This window comes from Manis pentadactyla, chromosome 19 (assembly GCF_030020395.1).
Source record: "Manis pentadactyla isolate mManPen7 chromosome 19, mManPen7.hap1, whole genome shotgun sequence".
In the NCBI taxonomy this organism is placed as follows: Eukaryota; Metazoa; Chordata; class Mammalia; order Pholidota; family Manidae; genus Manis; species Manis pentadactyla.
Window position 1 is genome coordinate 17963688 of NC_080037.1, and position 15730 is coordinate 17979417.

Sequence of the window (15730 nt, forward strand, 5' to 3'; positions counted from 1 at the left end):
TGCATTTAGGAGCTGAAGTTTAAGTAGGAGGGAAGGGAAAATGTTTTTCTATAGTTGGGAGTCATAAAAGGAGAGGTAATGGTCTAGAATTAGGCACATTCAGGTAAGGCAAGAAGTAATAGTTGAGGAGGAAGTTACCTGAGTCATCCTAATTAGGACTGTTTAAAAATAGGACAACTAAAATACGGGTGGGATTAACCTTTATAATCATGCTCCTGAAAGGAGGAGGGGAATTAACCCCAAGACACATTCCAGTGCAGTCTCTTCCTTGTTTGCAGCCTCCCTAGGTGCTTTAACACCTTCTTTGTTCTCTGCTTCTATCTCTGATTTTTCTAGGCATTCTGTATTTTCTCCAATCTGGGCAACCCAGTCATTTACACCAAAATGTACCATCCCTTGTCTTTACAGATTTATCTAATAAATCATTTCTTGTAAAAATCTTCCCAAATTTTTCTAGAATTCTCTGTGGCTCAAAGCTATTGCAATAAATCCGAATTAATTCTACTTCTAAGTATCTGTGCTAATGGGTAATTTATCCAAATTGGAGAGCTGTTAGTACATCCATGAATTTAAGGACCTAGGTACCTTCACAGGAAGAAAAAGACATAGACTCAGCCCTAGCAGTCTTGAATCAAAAACAGAAGCCTTCCAAATTTGTGATTTTGATCATATAATGAATCAGGGACAAGAATATACATTAATTGACATGGCTGTACCTATTTCTGGAAATACCTACAATAAAGTAAATTACAGTCAGTGGATGCATAGAAGCAAATGACATAATCTACTTGTAAATTACTATTAAAGGATGATGGTATTACTTCTTTCCAACTGAATGGCACAGATTTTGAGTTTCTTCCTTTCTTCTCATTAAGCACAATGTTTTCTATTCTATCCCTGAAGCTTTCCAAGAGAAAATATGCAGAGCCTAGAAGAAAAACCAAACTAATTGCTGATGGTTATAAAAGAATGGCTTGTTTTTAACTTGAGCCTTAAATTAGTTTTACAGTGTTTGAATTACTTTTTGTTTTTCCCTGTAGAATAGATAATCCAGAGGGGTTCACTTTGTGCTCTTTCTCTCTTTCAGTATCACTGATATTTTATATTTCTAAATTAATTATCATTTCAGTTGTGCAATTCATTTTTACTTTTCAGAACTTTACTTATTAGAATCTTTCAATCCCTCTTATGGATTGTTTCAATAACATTTCTTGTAACATGCATGTGCATGTGTGTATATATACACAAAACAAGCATCATTTCTCCCTCATATGTTGGCTACATCATTCAAATGTCCAACACCTTTCTAATTTTATAACTTCCACCTTCTGGGTCCAAGAAATGTTAAGTAACTTGAAAATATTTTTGAATCATATTTTTATTTTTTACCTTTTGTGGTTAGAAATAACGTTTATTTACTTTTTTTTTATTAAAGCATAATTGACATACAATCTTACATTAGTTTCAAGTATATAACGCAGTGTTTTACCAGTTATCCACATTATTAAATCCTTACCCCCACTAATGCAGTTATTAATATGTCAACATAGAAAGATGTTACAGAATCATTGGATATGTTATCCATGCTGTATTACCACCCCTGTGATCAACTTACATTAATATTGAGAATTTTTGTGCCCTTTTATCTCCCACACCTTTCCCATCCACCCACCCTAACCCCTCCCCCATCGTAACCGCGAGTAACTTCTCAGTGTCTATGAGTCAACTGCTATTTTGTTCATTTTATTTTGTTTTATTTTTAGATTCCACAAATAAGTGAAATCCTATGGTATTTGTCTTTCCCTGCCTGGCTTATTTCACTGAGAATGTTACCCTCTGGGTCCATCCCTGTTGTTACAAATGCAGGATTTCTGTCTTTTTTTTTTAATGGATGAATAATATTCCATTATGTACATGTACCACATCTTCTTTATTCACTCATATCTTGATGGACACTTTGGTTGTTTCCATGTCTTAGCTACTCTAAATAATGTGGCAATAAATATAAGGGTACATATATCTTTTTGAATAAGGGATTTTGTTTTCTTTGGGTAATTTCCTAGAAGTGTAGTTACTGGGTCATATGATATTTCTCTGTTTAGTTTTTTGAGAAACCTCCATCCTGCTGTCCACACTGGCTGCACCAATTTACATTCCCACCAACAGTGTAGGAGGTTCCCTTTTCTCCACATCCTCACCAACACTTGCTATTTCTTGTCTTTTGGTTAGTCGCCATTCTAACTGGTGTGAGGTGATATCTCATTGTGGTTTTTATTTGCATTTCCCTGATGATCAATGATCCAGAGTGTCTTTTCATGCACCTGTTGGCCATCTGCATTTCTTCTTTGGAAAATTGTCTGTTCAGGTCCTCTGCCCATATTTTCATCATGTTGTTTTTGTAGTATTGAGTCATATGAGTTCTTTATATGTTTTGGATGTTAACCTTTTATCAGATATATAGTTTACCATTTGGTAGAAATCAGATTAATTATAACTTTAATGACTGTAAAGGAAATAGGGTGCTACAAAACTGAAATAAGCATGCCTAAGCCAGCCCAGGGTAGGTTACTCAAGAAAGTCCTAAGACCGGATGTGGGCAGGAGGGAGCTAAGCAGAAGAGGTGGGTCAAAATCATTCCAGCAAACAGAACTGACCACGGAAGGGCCTTTAGGTGTCAGGAACAGAAGTATGACTGAAGCAGGCTGAGCTGGGGATGAGCAGCTACAGGAAGCGAGGGAGCTAGGTGGGACCTGATGGGACAGTTGGAGGCTGTGGTAGGGATTTGGAATTCATTCCTAATGGGAGGAAAAAGTCATCAAATAATTTAAAATAGAAGAATGAGACATTCAAAGTACACTCTGAAAAGGCAGTTCCAGGTACACTGTGAAGAACAGATCGGATGGGAGCTGACAGAGACGCCAGGGGATGAGGCAGCCTCTGAAGCTGAGATGCCTGGGTTTGGATCTGGCTTCTATTTGTTAACTCTGTCATTTTAGCAAAGTTTGTCAACTGCCCTAAATTTCTGTTTCTTATTTATATAATGGACATAATAATAATAATAATAATACCTGAATTGTTAACATTGCTGTGAGAACTGAATGAGTTATACCTCTGGTGCATAGTGTTAATTCTAAAAAACTTGGTGGTGACTTGAACTAGGCAGGTGGCAGTGGGGATGGAGAGTAGAAGGTTTAAAATTCTTGGAAGACTACCTACAGGACTTGGTGGTTAGCTAGATGTAGGGACAGAGGGAAAGAACTCAAGTGTTGGCAGTTTTAGCAAAACATAGAATGCTCACTTAAATTTGAATTTCAGATGACAGTTTTTTTAATATGCTAATATCACATGGGACATACTTTTACTAAAAATTGTTTATCAGAGATTCAAATTTAACTGGCCAAACTGTATTTTAGCTCCCACCTTCCCAAAGACGTTTCAGGGCTCTAGGCTGAACAAATGACTAGATGGTGGTTACGATTAGAGGAGGTCCAGATTTTAGTGGAAAGATCACAAAATAGGTCTGACATGCATTGAATTTGAGGTGCCTAGGAAAACCAGATACAATGTAAATTATCTACTCAGCCTCTCTTTGGTCATAATCGACGCACTACTTAAGAATAACAAAAACCACATCTGTATTGGGAGTTAGATAGTCTCACAATACAGTGTTTTGTTTTGTTTTTTGATATAATAAGAATATTATCTTTTTAAGAAGAGTCTGGATAGAAGGTATATAGAAAAACTTTTCATCTTTCTTTTTCCAGGTTTTTATACTTCCCCAGGCAATGCTACTGGGTGCCTGCCATGTTCATGTCATGCAACTGGGGCAGTGAATCACATCTGTAATAGCCTCACTGGTCAGTGTGTTTGCCAAGATGCCTCCATCACTGGTCAAAGTTGTGATCATTGTGAAGACCTGTACTTTGGATTTGATCCTCGGACTGGAAGGTATACGTTAGTGAAAATTAATAATTAAACATTTTATTCAATTTTATTTTCATGTACTTTTATTTTTTTAGCTAATGGTGTTATTTTGGCAGTATCTTTTGTAAAAAGTATTATTTTCTGTCCTCCTTGGTTTGCTGATCTATTTTTGACTCTTTGATATCTGTTAAATAGAATGGTAATCTTTTAATATTTTCTAGAATTCCAACATTCAGCTTGCTATAGATCGATAGATGAACCTGGTATTAGGGTTTGGGAATTCTTAACTAGATGACATTATTTTCCCTCAAAGAACTTATAATACGGATGTAGGGAAAGACAGGTAAAGAGATTATCTATAAAGGAAAATATACATACACACACAAAATAAGGGTTAGGATAAGGAGCATATGTATGTTTATACTTTGTTCTACATGGCCTCCATATTCATTATTTATTTATTTATTATTGCATCCATTTATGTTGTCCATGCCTTTCTAATTTCGGTTTAAAGACTGGCAGATGAGAAATATATCTTTGTATTCAGTGACATGATTTTTTTCCTTGGTGTGTAAAGTGCATTCTGAAATTAAACACTTTCCAAGTTACACTGTCCTTACTGTTCTACTTCTCCTTTCCTGTGTATCTGTAGGCATTTACTCTCACACATTTGTGTTCATTGCTGTCCTTTGAATGTGTGCTAGAATGCCAATTCCATGTATGCCTTTTTGTCTAATCTGAATTTAAATTTGTCTAGGATTGGGACTATATCGGCAAATTCTTTGGCATTCCTATCCCCGGGCAACTAATATTGTGTTCTGCGAACAAGCACTAGTCAAATCTGGTTTTCAATATGTGTGTGTATGTTTACAGAGTTGCTAATTATTAAAGGATTTCAGATTATCTGGACTCTTTTCAACGCATTGCCTCTCTTTTCAACTCTTCTTCTCATCGATGCCTGTCTTTTGGCCATTAAACTTTTTATTAGCATCTCAGTTAGAATGTAGACAGGGTGGCAGGGTGAATTATTTAAAAAGAACTCAAGCTAGTTCATTTGACTTTCTACTAAAATTGAATTTGATTAAAAATCTTTAATGTGATATTTAAAATAGTTATTAAAACAATTTTTGTTCTTATTACATACCTCTTATTTTAAACCTTGCTGCTCCCCTTCTGTTACTATCAGAATATTGTGTTGGGAATCTGAGGACAATGTTATTCTTTTCTACAAATGCTAACTCACTCCAAATGAATATAGAAGATACATGGTGCAGTAAACATTAAATAAGTAAGTAAATTAAACATTAACTGGATTTGATAGTAAGCCCAGAAGCCAGATATTGCACATATGACCTCCTCTATGTATTTTTTATTGAAAGACCATCTCACAAATTCCCTAGATGGAACACAGGGGTTGGTTTGTGTCACTCCTGGCTGCTTCTGTAATTATATTTTCTATCCTTTCCATGGTCTTTCTGATAATATTTAATTTGCAAAAGAAAAATATCTTCCCCAATCAGCTTTCCTCCTTGGAATACGCATACCCATCTATGGCATGGTGTGCCGGTCTCACCCATTTTTCCATCTATTGTTCCCATTCCTCTTCCTAGCGTTGTCACCAAAAACCCTGCTTAAGGACTGTGTGTGTCTAGTTGTCTCAGCTTTTTCACTTAACCTTCAAGTGAATCCTCATTCCCTTCATTACCCCCCACTTTATTTTACCCCTCGGGGTTCCTAAATTCAGGCTAATCTCGACCCCATTCTGCTTCTCTTGTTTATCTACCCATCTCACTCCCCATCCCAATCGAATCCAGGATCAAGAACTGCTTCCAGAAGTGCATTCTATCACCTGCCATTCTGCAGGATGACTGGCTAACGCTGGAATTAGACTTCCTGCGTTAAAAGCTGGGTTGAAGTGTTTACCTAAATTGATGAGGAATAGAAAGAGCCAAAAAAAAAAAAAAGGTGTAAAACTACATTATTAGAAGGTGCTGATGCTAAAATCAAGAAAGCAGAACTCAATAAAATAAAAGGAATGAGTGCAGGTTGGAATCTAGAAGATAGAAAACCAAAATGTGGAAAGCTGGATAGATTCTAAAGACTAAAAGATCCAGTGTCAGTGTGGGCTCAAAGTAAAAAGAGGTGTGACAAGTGTTATATAATACAATTGTATATCTTTATGCATATTAGCTGACTCATGATTATATTGAGTCAGGTATAAGGAATTACCTTTTTAAAATTATGAATTGTCCTTTGGAATGTTACTTTTCTTCCATCATCACTGGATGTCCTATAGATTCCCAAGTTTTCACTCATTGAGAACCTGAACGGGAGGATGACTTTTGTCCCCCGATTCTCATTCATTTATTTACCATTCCAGCAACGCATTTTCATGGCCACACCAGGATTTCTTGATCATTCAGAACTTCTCTACTTCTTGAATCTTCCTAATCCCAGAAATGCTACTCTGTGAGCACATCACATCTTTCCAATCTTCATCTCCAAACCACCACCTTATCTACTCTTAACTTCTCTCAAAATCTCTAGTCCATTATGCTTACCTCATCTTCTTTATTGCAGCCCCATTGCTAATGTTCTCACTATTCCTAGTTTGGGTTGAAACAACTTTAATCTGACTCTCGAGTAACATGACTGCTGTGAGGTCCCTCCCTTCTGCGGTACCTTGGGTCAGCTCTGGGGGTGATTGCCCTGCTCCTTCCCTGAGCCTGGAAGGACGTGAAGGAAGTCCAGGTTCCTGTGTCCATGGAACTACCATCTCGGGTGTACTCATTCCTTCCCTTTCTCTCCCCCTTTAAACTAGTGCTGGTCTCTTCCATTTCCTGCTCTTGCTTCAAATCTAGCCCTCTGATTCACAAAGTAGAGAGAACTGGACATAAATATCTTCAGATTATCTTCTTTCGACCTACAATCTGCCCACATTGTCATACATCCTAAATTTTTAATCTAGTCATCAAAGAAAAAAATATTTTTTCCCCGAAAAATGGCCTACTGCCTGTTTTTGATGTGTTCTGTCCTGTATTTTACTTACTTGTCCCTTTCTCACTCTGAACTTTGATCCATCAGATCCTTCCTTTATTGTAACTTAGATCTCTCTCCACTGGCTATATCATAACTGTCTATGAATATGCTCCTCATCGCCGTCTGAAAGCCCCTTTCTATGACTCTGTCCTGCTCTATGGGTTCTGAAAGCTGCTCTGTAATCTCTTACTGTTTATTCACCTACTAATATTTAAAAAGAGTTGGGTTTCTTTTCTACTTCTTCATTTTCCTTACTCCCCATTCATTCCTCAGTCACCATATTTGGGGTGTACATTAGCAGAACTTGCAAAATGTGGACAGCCAAGAACTAGTTAGATGATTCTTAAAATCCTCAGGCAAATCAAAGAAAGGTATATAACTGGATAAAATAGATAAAAATGGATTAAGAGAAAGGTAAACTGAAGAGGGTTTCACTGGAGGGAGAAAGGAGGGGTCAGGGGTGCCTTCCAGTGAATTGGTCTTACTAGATTCCTTGCAAAGAGATATGCGTCTCCTGCAATTGAAGTCATGGATATCTCTCTTAGACCTAGCAAGTCTGAGTAAGGAGAGAGAGTCTGTATGGGTTTGGATAGGTAAGCTGAAGGACAGTGCTTTATATATTTTATGCTCTCAGAATTTGACAGGGCAAGGAAGACAGTATATTTCTCTTCTCAAAATGAAATGAGATCACAAGAGAGACAGCAGCACCTACCTATGCAAAGGGCCACCTGGAAGGCTAAGAAGGTGTAAGAAGAGAAAAAGGTGAGATTCCTGTAGGCTACAAATTAGTTACCAGCCAACTGGCATATGGAAGCATCTGACTGCACTAAAACCATAGGTGAGAGATACTATGGGAGGGAGAGAGATCAGTGAAGAAGTCACAAAAGTACCGCCCCCAGTAAAAAGTAAGTGTCATGCATACGTGAGACTTGAGAAAGCAGCCTGCTTTGTGTTTCGCTGGTCCAGTGTTCTAACCTCCCTCCAGCCTGTGCACAAGAGAAGAGGCCCACCAAACTACCATCTCTGGTCCTAGACATGCTGCCCTCATCACATTCTAGCTAGAAAAAACAGAAGTTTGTTCTTTAAAATGTCTATCCTTTGAACAAAGATTAGTGGGTTGACTAATGTACTAGACGAGACAGTCTATTTTCTGAATTGAGCCTAGGTTTTTATTCTTTTTCAGTTTTATTGAGGTATAATGACAAAAAGTGTATATATTTAAGGTGAACAACTTGATGTTTGATATACATATATATTGTTAAGTGATCACTACCATCAATCTTATTAACATATCTGTCACCTCATGGAATTACCATATTCTTTTCTTCTTTCTGTTCTCTTTTTTCTTTTCTTTACTCCTCTCTTTTCTTTTCTCTTCTCTTCTTGTGTGTGGTAAGAATGAGTCCCCTGCCCATAACTGCTGGTGTCTATTTTTCTACTCTCTGTTTCTATGAATTTGACTTTTTTTTCTCTTTAGATTCTACATATGGGTGGTACCATGCAGTATTTGTCTTTCTCTGTTTGGCCTATTTCACTTAGTATATTGTCCCCTATGTTCATCTATGTTGTTGCAAATGCCAGGATTTCCTTCCTTCTGTGGCTGAATAATATTCCATTGTGTGTGTGTGTGTGTGTGTGTGTGTGTGTATACATATTTATACACAGCATATTGTCTTTATTCATCCATTGATAGACAGTTAGATTGTTTTCCTATCTTGGCCATTGTGAATAATACTGCAGTGAACATGGGGGTACAGCTATATATCTCAACCTTGTAATTTCATTTCTTATGGATATATATCCAGAAGTAAGTTGCTGGATATATGGTAGTCCTCTTTTGAATTTGTTGAAGAACTTCTATATACTTTTTCATAATGGCCACACTAATTTACATGCCCATTAGTGGTATGCAAGGGTTACATTTTCTCCATATCCTCACCAACACCTATTATCTTTTGTCTTTTTGATAAAAGCTATTCTAACAGTTATGAGGTGATAGCTCATTTTAGTTTTGATTTGCATTTCCCTGATGGCTAATGATGTTGAACACTTTTTCATGAACCTGTTTGTATATCTTCTTTGAAGAAATGTCTGTTCGGGTCTTTGTCTTATTTTTATCAATCAGATTATTTGTTTTTCTGCTATTGAATTTTGTACATTCTTATGTATTTTGGGCATTAATCCCTTAACAAATATGTGGTTTACAAATATTTTTCCCATTTTGTTGGCTGCTTTTTCAGTCTATTGGTTGTTTCTTTTGCTTGCAGAAGATTTTAAATTTTATGAACTTGCCTTTATCTATTTTTGCACTGGTTGCCTGTGCTTTCAATGTCATACCCAAAAAAGTCTCTCCCACACCATTGTCAAGAAACTTTTTCCTATAATATTTGCTTCTAGTAGTTTTATAGTTTCCAGTCATCTTTAATCCATTTGAGTTGATTATTGTATATAGTATGATATAAGAGTCCAATTTCATTTCTCCCACATATGTATATCTGGTTTTCCCAACATCTTTTATTGAAGAGGCTCCCCTTACCCCACTGTGTGTATTTGGTACCCTTGTTGAAGATCAACTGATCGTATATGTGTAGATTTATTTCTGGGCATTCTGTTCAGTTCCCTTGGTTCATATATCTGTTTCTATCCTGGGACCATCATGTTTTCATTACTATAGCTTTGTAATATATTTTGAAATCAAGAAGCATGATTCCTCCATAGAATCTTGCTTCCTCCAGTGGAACTTGTGCTTTACAACTTAAAGTAACTGTAGAACTTTCTATTGCCCAAGGCCAGAAAAGCTGTCTAACTGACTCACTTTATAACCAAGTGGAAGGCAGGAGAAATAGACCCATACAATATATTTAAAATATCTGTGAAAGATGAAAGTGAAATTGATTTATGATTGCTTCTTACGATTCATGATTTTTCAGTGTGCGAATTATTTTAGCACCCTATTTATTGAAATCTTTACTTTGGCCTTCTAGATAATACTTTTCTAATTTTTTTATATCTCTTTTGCTGGTTATTCTTTCTTAATCCACCCCTTCAAGTTACATGCCTATGTCTGTAATTCCAACCACTAAATAATGTTAATGACTCTCAGGTATAGTATCTTCTATTCAGATCTAGACCTGTGGTTAGCTATCTCTCTGAGTTTTAAATGTGCATGTTCCTCATGTGTCCCATTCTTAATATAGCCAACATGGAACTAATTGTCCTTTACATTATTTTCCTTATCTCCTCCCACCAAAAATAAAATAAAAGTCTCATACCATCATCATCTAGGTGAAAGGGATATAAACCTTAAAATACTTACTTACGCCCATACTGCCCACATGTGACTGGGCTCAGGAACCTCTTAGATTGGACAGGATTGACTCTGATATCAAGCATTGGCTGCCACTGGATAGAGCTACTGAAAGCAAAAGCCGCTATATATAATGCAGCCTCTCTGAAATGAATAAAAAGAATAAAGCCTCCCAGGACCATTGGTGGCCCAACAAAATCAGCAGGATTTGTCCTTTGCTATCAGTCATATGGAATGCCTGTGCTTTGAGTTGACCCTTCTATTTCACTGATGAGTTCTACTGTCTCTTTTCACTTTAACATTGATAATCATTAGAGAAGAAATCCTCTAGCACAGAAGGTCATAGAGGAAGATATTTCAAAATGTGGCAATGAGAATTGCTTGAGTTTATACTTCTGCTCATCATTGAGAAGAGATAAAAATGGATTTTATTCTTTTTATGTTTTCTATTATTTTCCTGAATGATATTAAAATCTCTTTGTTGACTTCTGGTTGTTACCATGTCTATATACTAAACACTGACTATTTTGAAATTGTGTACAAAGCTGGCTAAAATATATCAGATTCCATCTAGTATAAGGGATTTTTGTTTCTTGAAAGACAGTTTCACTTACAGTCTAAATGTATACAGATGCACATCTTAGGAAAAGAACTATTTATGCTCCAATGAAAATGTATTTTAAAAAATTAGCTAAAATCAATTGAATCTACTTTGAAGCAGGAACTTGGTAAATGCTTACAAATACATATTTTTTTCATTGATTTCCAAAATTCTACAGTAGATCACAAATATTTTAAAGAAGGAGGAGATGAAAGTATCATTGTATCTCTTTATTGATTAGGAAAATGAGTTCACATCATCATCGTTTTTCCCATTTACATATTCAGGAGGTTTTCTTTAACCCCTCTGTGAAGTTCACACATACTTCCTACCCTTCTCCATGGGCACAGCTGTTTGCTATCTATTTCTCTTGATGTATTTCCCACACATGTTTCATACTCCCAAGGGCAAAATAAATAAAATGACATAGGTCCTGACCCTAAACTACAGTAGTAACAACAAAAATCCAGCAAACACAACAAAAGCAGGCCAGAAAATCATTTGCCTGTCTGCATCCAAGGGCTTCATTTCCCAAAAGTTACCTATTATAAACAGGGGGAATGTATTTTAAAAAGCTGATACAAATGTAAAAATCACTTGTATTTACCTGTGAGTCAAAGCAAACATAGTTTAATCAGTATCAAAAACAGTGAAGCAGAAAAAGTCTACCCACAGAAAAATCAATGAAGCACTAAAAAAAAAAGTATATGATATTGTCTAACCTAAAAGCAGTAAGACAAAAACGGGCCAAGTTAAATACGTCTCAGTGGGTGTTTGAGACCCATATTGGACACCGGACTCCCTGGCGCTGTCCTCAACTTGACCTGCAACTACGATTCCTCTTCCCAGCTTCGAGACTGCTCCAGTTCACCTGGTGCACCGCTGTTCTTCTTTATGTAACATCCACACACCACAGTCCCCCAAAGGTCCCTTCCCTAATGACCTCTCTATATTCATTAGTTGTATTATGTCCTTTTTTTAAGCCTGAAGGGGCTACAAGTATCACTACCTGTCTCTTAGCATCTGATACACACTGAATGGTAGTTTTCCTTAGATAGTAGGGAACTAACACCTAGGATGGCCAGGGAATCTAAAGGCTCACACTTCTAAAACATAAAATAAACTTCTGTGCCCAGATAATTTTTGGTTTTATTGCAAACATTCTCCTTTTGAAAACTGCTGTATAGAGATTTGGTCTGTCTGTCTTCTTACTTGCATATTTCCAATTTATCTAAACTGGTCTTTTCTCAGACCAGTGACTTCCAATGAAAGCAGATAACTTGTCAATTTATATCGTTTCGTAGTGTAATAGTGTGAACACTGGGGAATGTGCCTCACAGATTCATGCTTGTAGAGAAAATGAAAGTTCCTATGGCCAGGATTCACAACTGACCCTGGTCGGCTTGCTCACCGCACACATGTGGGCAATACATGGTTATTGACTCTATATAAAGAGTTCCGCCCAGTGCTCTGGGTGACACAGCTGCAGAACAGCAGAAGCTGGAGTGGAGGACAGAGACTGAGATGGGTGCAGGGGCAGAGAGGTCCAGAGGCAGAGACCGGCTGGCTGCATGCAGACTCACTCTGAGTGGATGGGCTTTTAGCGCTTGACCTGCCACCATGGGAATAAAGTTGGGTATAAAGCCTTTCACCCCAAGAATGTTCCATTGTCACTTTTTGGTCTCACGGAATCAAGAGTGAACTTGCCTGGGACTGAAACCCACTGGCCAGACAGTGCTCCTCAGGCACTCTTTATTGAACAGCTGACTGTTATCTTGGGTGATGGGAGTAAAAGGGCCACATGTTTAGTAGTCTAGCCAGAAAGGGAGCAGAAACATCAGAGGACACTTAACACCCATGCTTGAAGCTACCACAGTGTTATTTTTGCTTTATTCTATTGGCCAAAGCCCGTCACAGTCAGCCCATATTTAGGAGTGAGACAGTAGACTTCACTTTTTGTTGTGAGGAATTGTGCAGTTAGTTACAAATGGCCTGTATAAAACAAGGGGTGATGAATCGTAGTCATTTTTGCAATCTACCAAGACCACTACATGCTATATTCTCCTTTAATATGGATTCCATATGATTCTCTAGGATATGTCATTATGTCATTTTTTATAAATTAGTAGCATTTATTCAGTGTGACATAATAGGCATAACTCAGTGTTGGGCGTCAGGATACCTAGAGGTTCCAGTTTGGGCTTTTCCACTACACCAGGAAGATTAGTTTCCTACTACTGCTATAATAAATTACTACAAATTCAGTCATTTGAAACAACATGAATTTATTATCTTGAAGTTCTGGAGGACAGAAGTCCTAAATTAGTTTCCCTGGGCTAAAATCAAGGTGTCAGCAGACCTGTGTTGCTTTTAGACACTCTAGGAGAGAATCTATTTCTTTGCTTTTCCCAGTTTGAGAAGCTACCTGCATTCCTTAGCTCATGGCTCCTTCCTTCATAAAAGCTGATGGAGTACTGTTTTCTCTTTTCTCTGACCTCTGCTTATGTTCTTACATCTTTTCTCTCAGATTCTTATCTTCCTCCCTTCCTACTGTAAAGACCCTTGTGATTATATTGGGCACTTTTGGATAATCTAAGATAGTCAAGTCTCAATCCCAAAGTCCTTAATTTAATCACATGTGAAAAGTTCCTTTCACTAAGTAGGGTGTAAGATATTCACAACCTCCATAAGTTAGGACTTTGGCATTGTTGAGGGCCCATAATTCAACCTACTATACCAGAGTTCAGCAAACTATGACCTGCAGACCAGATCTGGCCTGCCACCTGCTTGTGGAAATTAGGTTTTATTAGAACACAGCAATATTCATTCTTCACTTATTGTTTGTAGCTGTTTTCATACTACTACAGCAGAGCTGAGTTGCAACAGAGATCACACGGCCCTGAAAGCCTAAAATATTCACTATCTGATCCTCTGTAGATAAAGATTGCAGACTCTGTTACCAGATTCACTGTCACTTTGGGCAAATAACTTAATCCCACTAAGCATCATAGATTTGTAGCTTTTCAGACTTGGAAAGAACCTTAAAAGTAATTCTGGTTAAACTCTACCCTAACATTTCTATGCATAAGTCACCTTTGCAGAATAGCTGGTCACCTACCTTCTGCTCGGAAACTTGGAACTACAAAGAGCTCACTGTCTCATGAAGCAGCTCATGTTTACTTCAGACAAGTCTAATTCTGAGAAAGATAGAAATATAGTCATCATATTGAGTAAAATTTTCATTGCTATGATTCTTGCCTAGTCTTATTTCTGCCTTCTGGGGCCACAGAGATTAAGTGTCATCTCTCCCCTACCTCAGAGCACTTTTAGAACTTGAACCTGCCATCATATATCGAAGTTATTATGTTACTTTAATGAGGAGGTTAAGGAAAGTGACACTAAGGTTTCTTCTAGGTGTAAGCATATGTGATACTGTGAATATGGAAAATCTTCTGAAATTTCTGTTTCTTTTAAATATTTGGTTTTAAAGTTTAACACATGGGACACAGTCTCTCCTCCGTGTGATTACATGGAATGTCAACACAGGAGAAAGTGGCAGGGGTCTCAGATGCAAGCTCTTCTCTAGATGATGGGAATGTCACCTGCTTGGACTCAGATGTCACTATTGCCTGGATGGCAGGGAGACATCGCCCAGGTTCAGTCCTTACAAACTCCTTTGTTTGTGCCTGGGAAAGCTTCCCTGGAAAGTTTGGGCGGGACACTGTTAACTCCTCTCTTCTGAATGAGATAGTATCACTCTCCCTTCCTCCCCAATAAGCCGTGCGAGTCTGGCATTCAGCTCACACAAAAGATCTCCAAGCCCCAAATCCATTCCCTATAATTCTGATTCCAGTTCCAAGGGAATCCAGTAGATCACGACCAAAGGAAAACTGAGAACCTTAGTGGGATTGCGCTTCCCCTGCAGAGACGAAATCTTGACCAGGGAAACCGAACTCCTCCAGAGGGCGCTCTGGCACTCCTGGGAGCCTGGAAAACAGGGCTGAACTGAGAACTCCTCTGGCCTTAGAGCAGAAGGCCCGTCGTCTCCAAGGGAAGCGGTCCTTTCCTTTGGGGAGAGGTTAGCCGGGGCGACAGCTGTGCCAGTCAAAAAGGGCTCAAAAGAGCTCAGTTGTCATTAGAATTACATGTCTCGTTTGGGTTTATCAGCTCTGTCCTGTTCTAAGTCTAAAGCTTTCCTCGTGCGTTATTCATTCATTTACTCAGTGGTACTTGAGCACTTGCCGCGCGCTCATCTTTGCGCTGCAGACTGACTGCTTGAAGAAAACTCTGTCCAGCTTCTGTAATTTGCCTCGAAGCCTCATCTCTTCTATTCACTAAAAATCACTAACAATCCTTGTCTTAAGTCTCAGCAATTTGAGGTCTCTTCCTCCTTTGTTCCTTATGTTGAATGGCGCCCCCATCTTCCACCTGCCGGCAAATTAGAAAATTGGCAGTAACTCCATGCCCTTCTTTGCTACTCTGTTTGATCAGTTTACCCCACCCTACTGATTTTACTTACTTAAATTGATCCCCTCATTTCTATTGTTCCTTCCCACTGTCACCATTGCACCTAATTTAGCAACATTGTAACTGCTCACCTTTCCAGTTTTATCTGTCGCCACTCCCAATTCTGAATTTATCCCCTAATTTTGGAATTGCTGTAATTTCACACCCCCTCCTTCTGTTTCTTTTTACTTTCTCCCTCCCTTATTTGCCTGGCATATTGCTACACATCTTCTAGTATTTAGCCCAAACATCACCAGCATTCCCTCTTAATGCCCCTTTCCTTGCCCCATCTCCTGTCCCTTTTCTGTTCCCAAATTGTCTGCATACATCTTCATGAATGCTATTTCTATTTC

At 38.0% G+C, this 15730-nt stretch overlaps 1 protein-coding gene across 1 annotated transcript in view; it reads left to right on the forward strand.

Annotated features, from left to right (window-relative positions):
- USH2A (usherin) overlaps window positions 1–15730 on the forward strand; it is a 722977-nt gene that overhangs the window by 149235 nt on the left and 558012 nt on the right. Inside the window, exon 13 of the mRNA XM_036931704.2 lies at window positions 3765–3948. Within this exon, the coding sequence (XP_036787599.2) occupies window positions 3765–3948 (184 nt within the window). The remainder of the gene's footprint in view (window positions 1–3764; window positions 3949–15730) is intronic.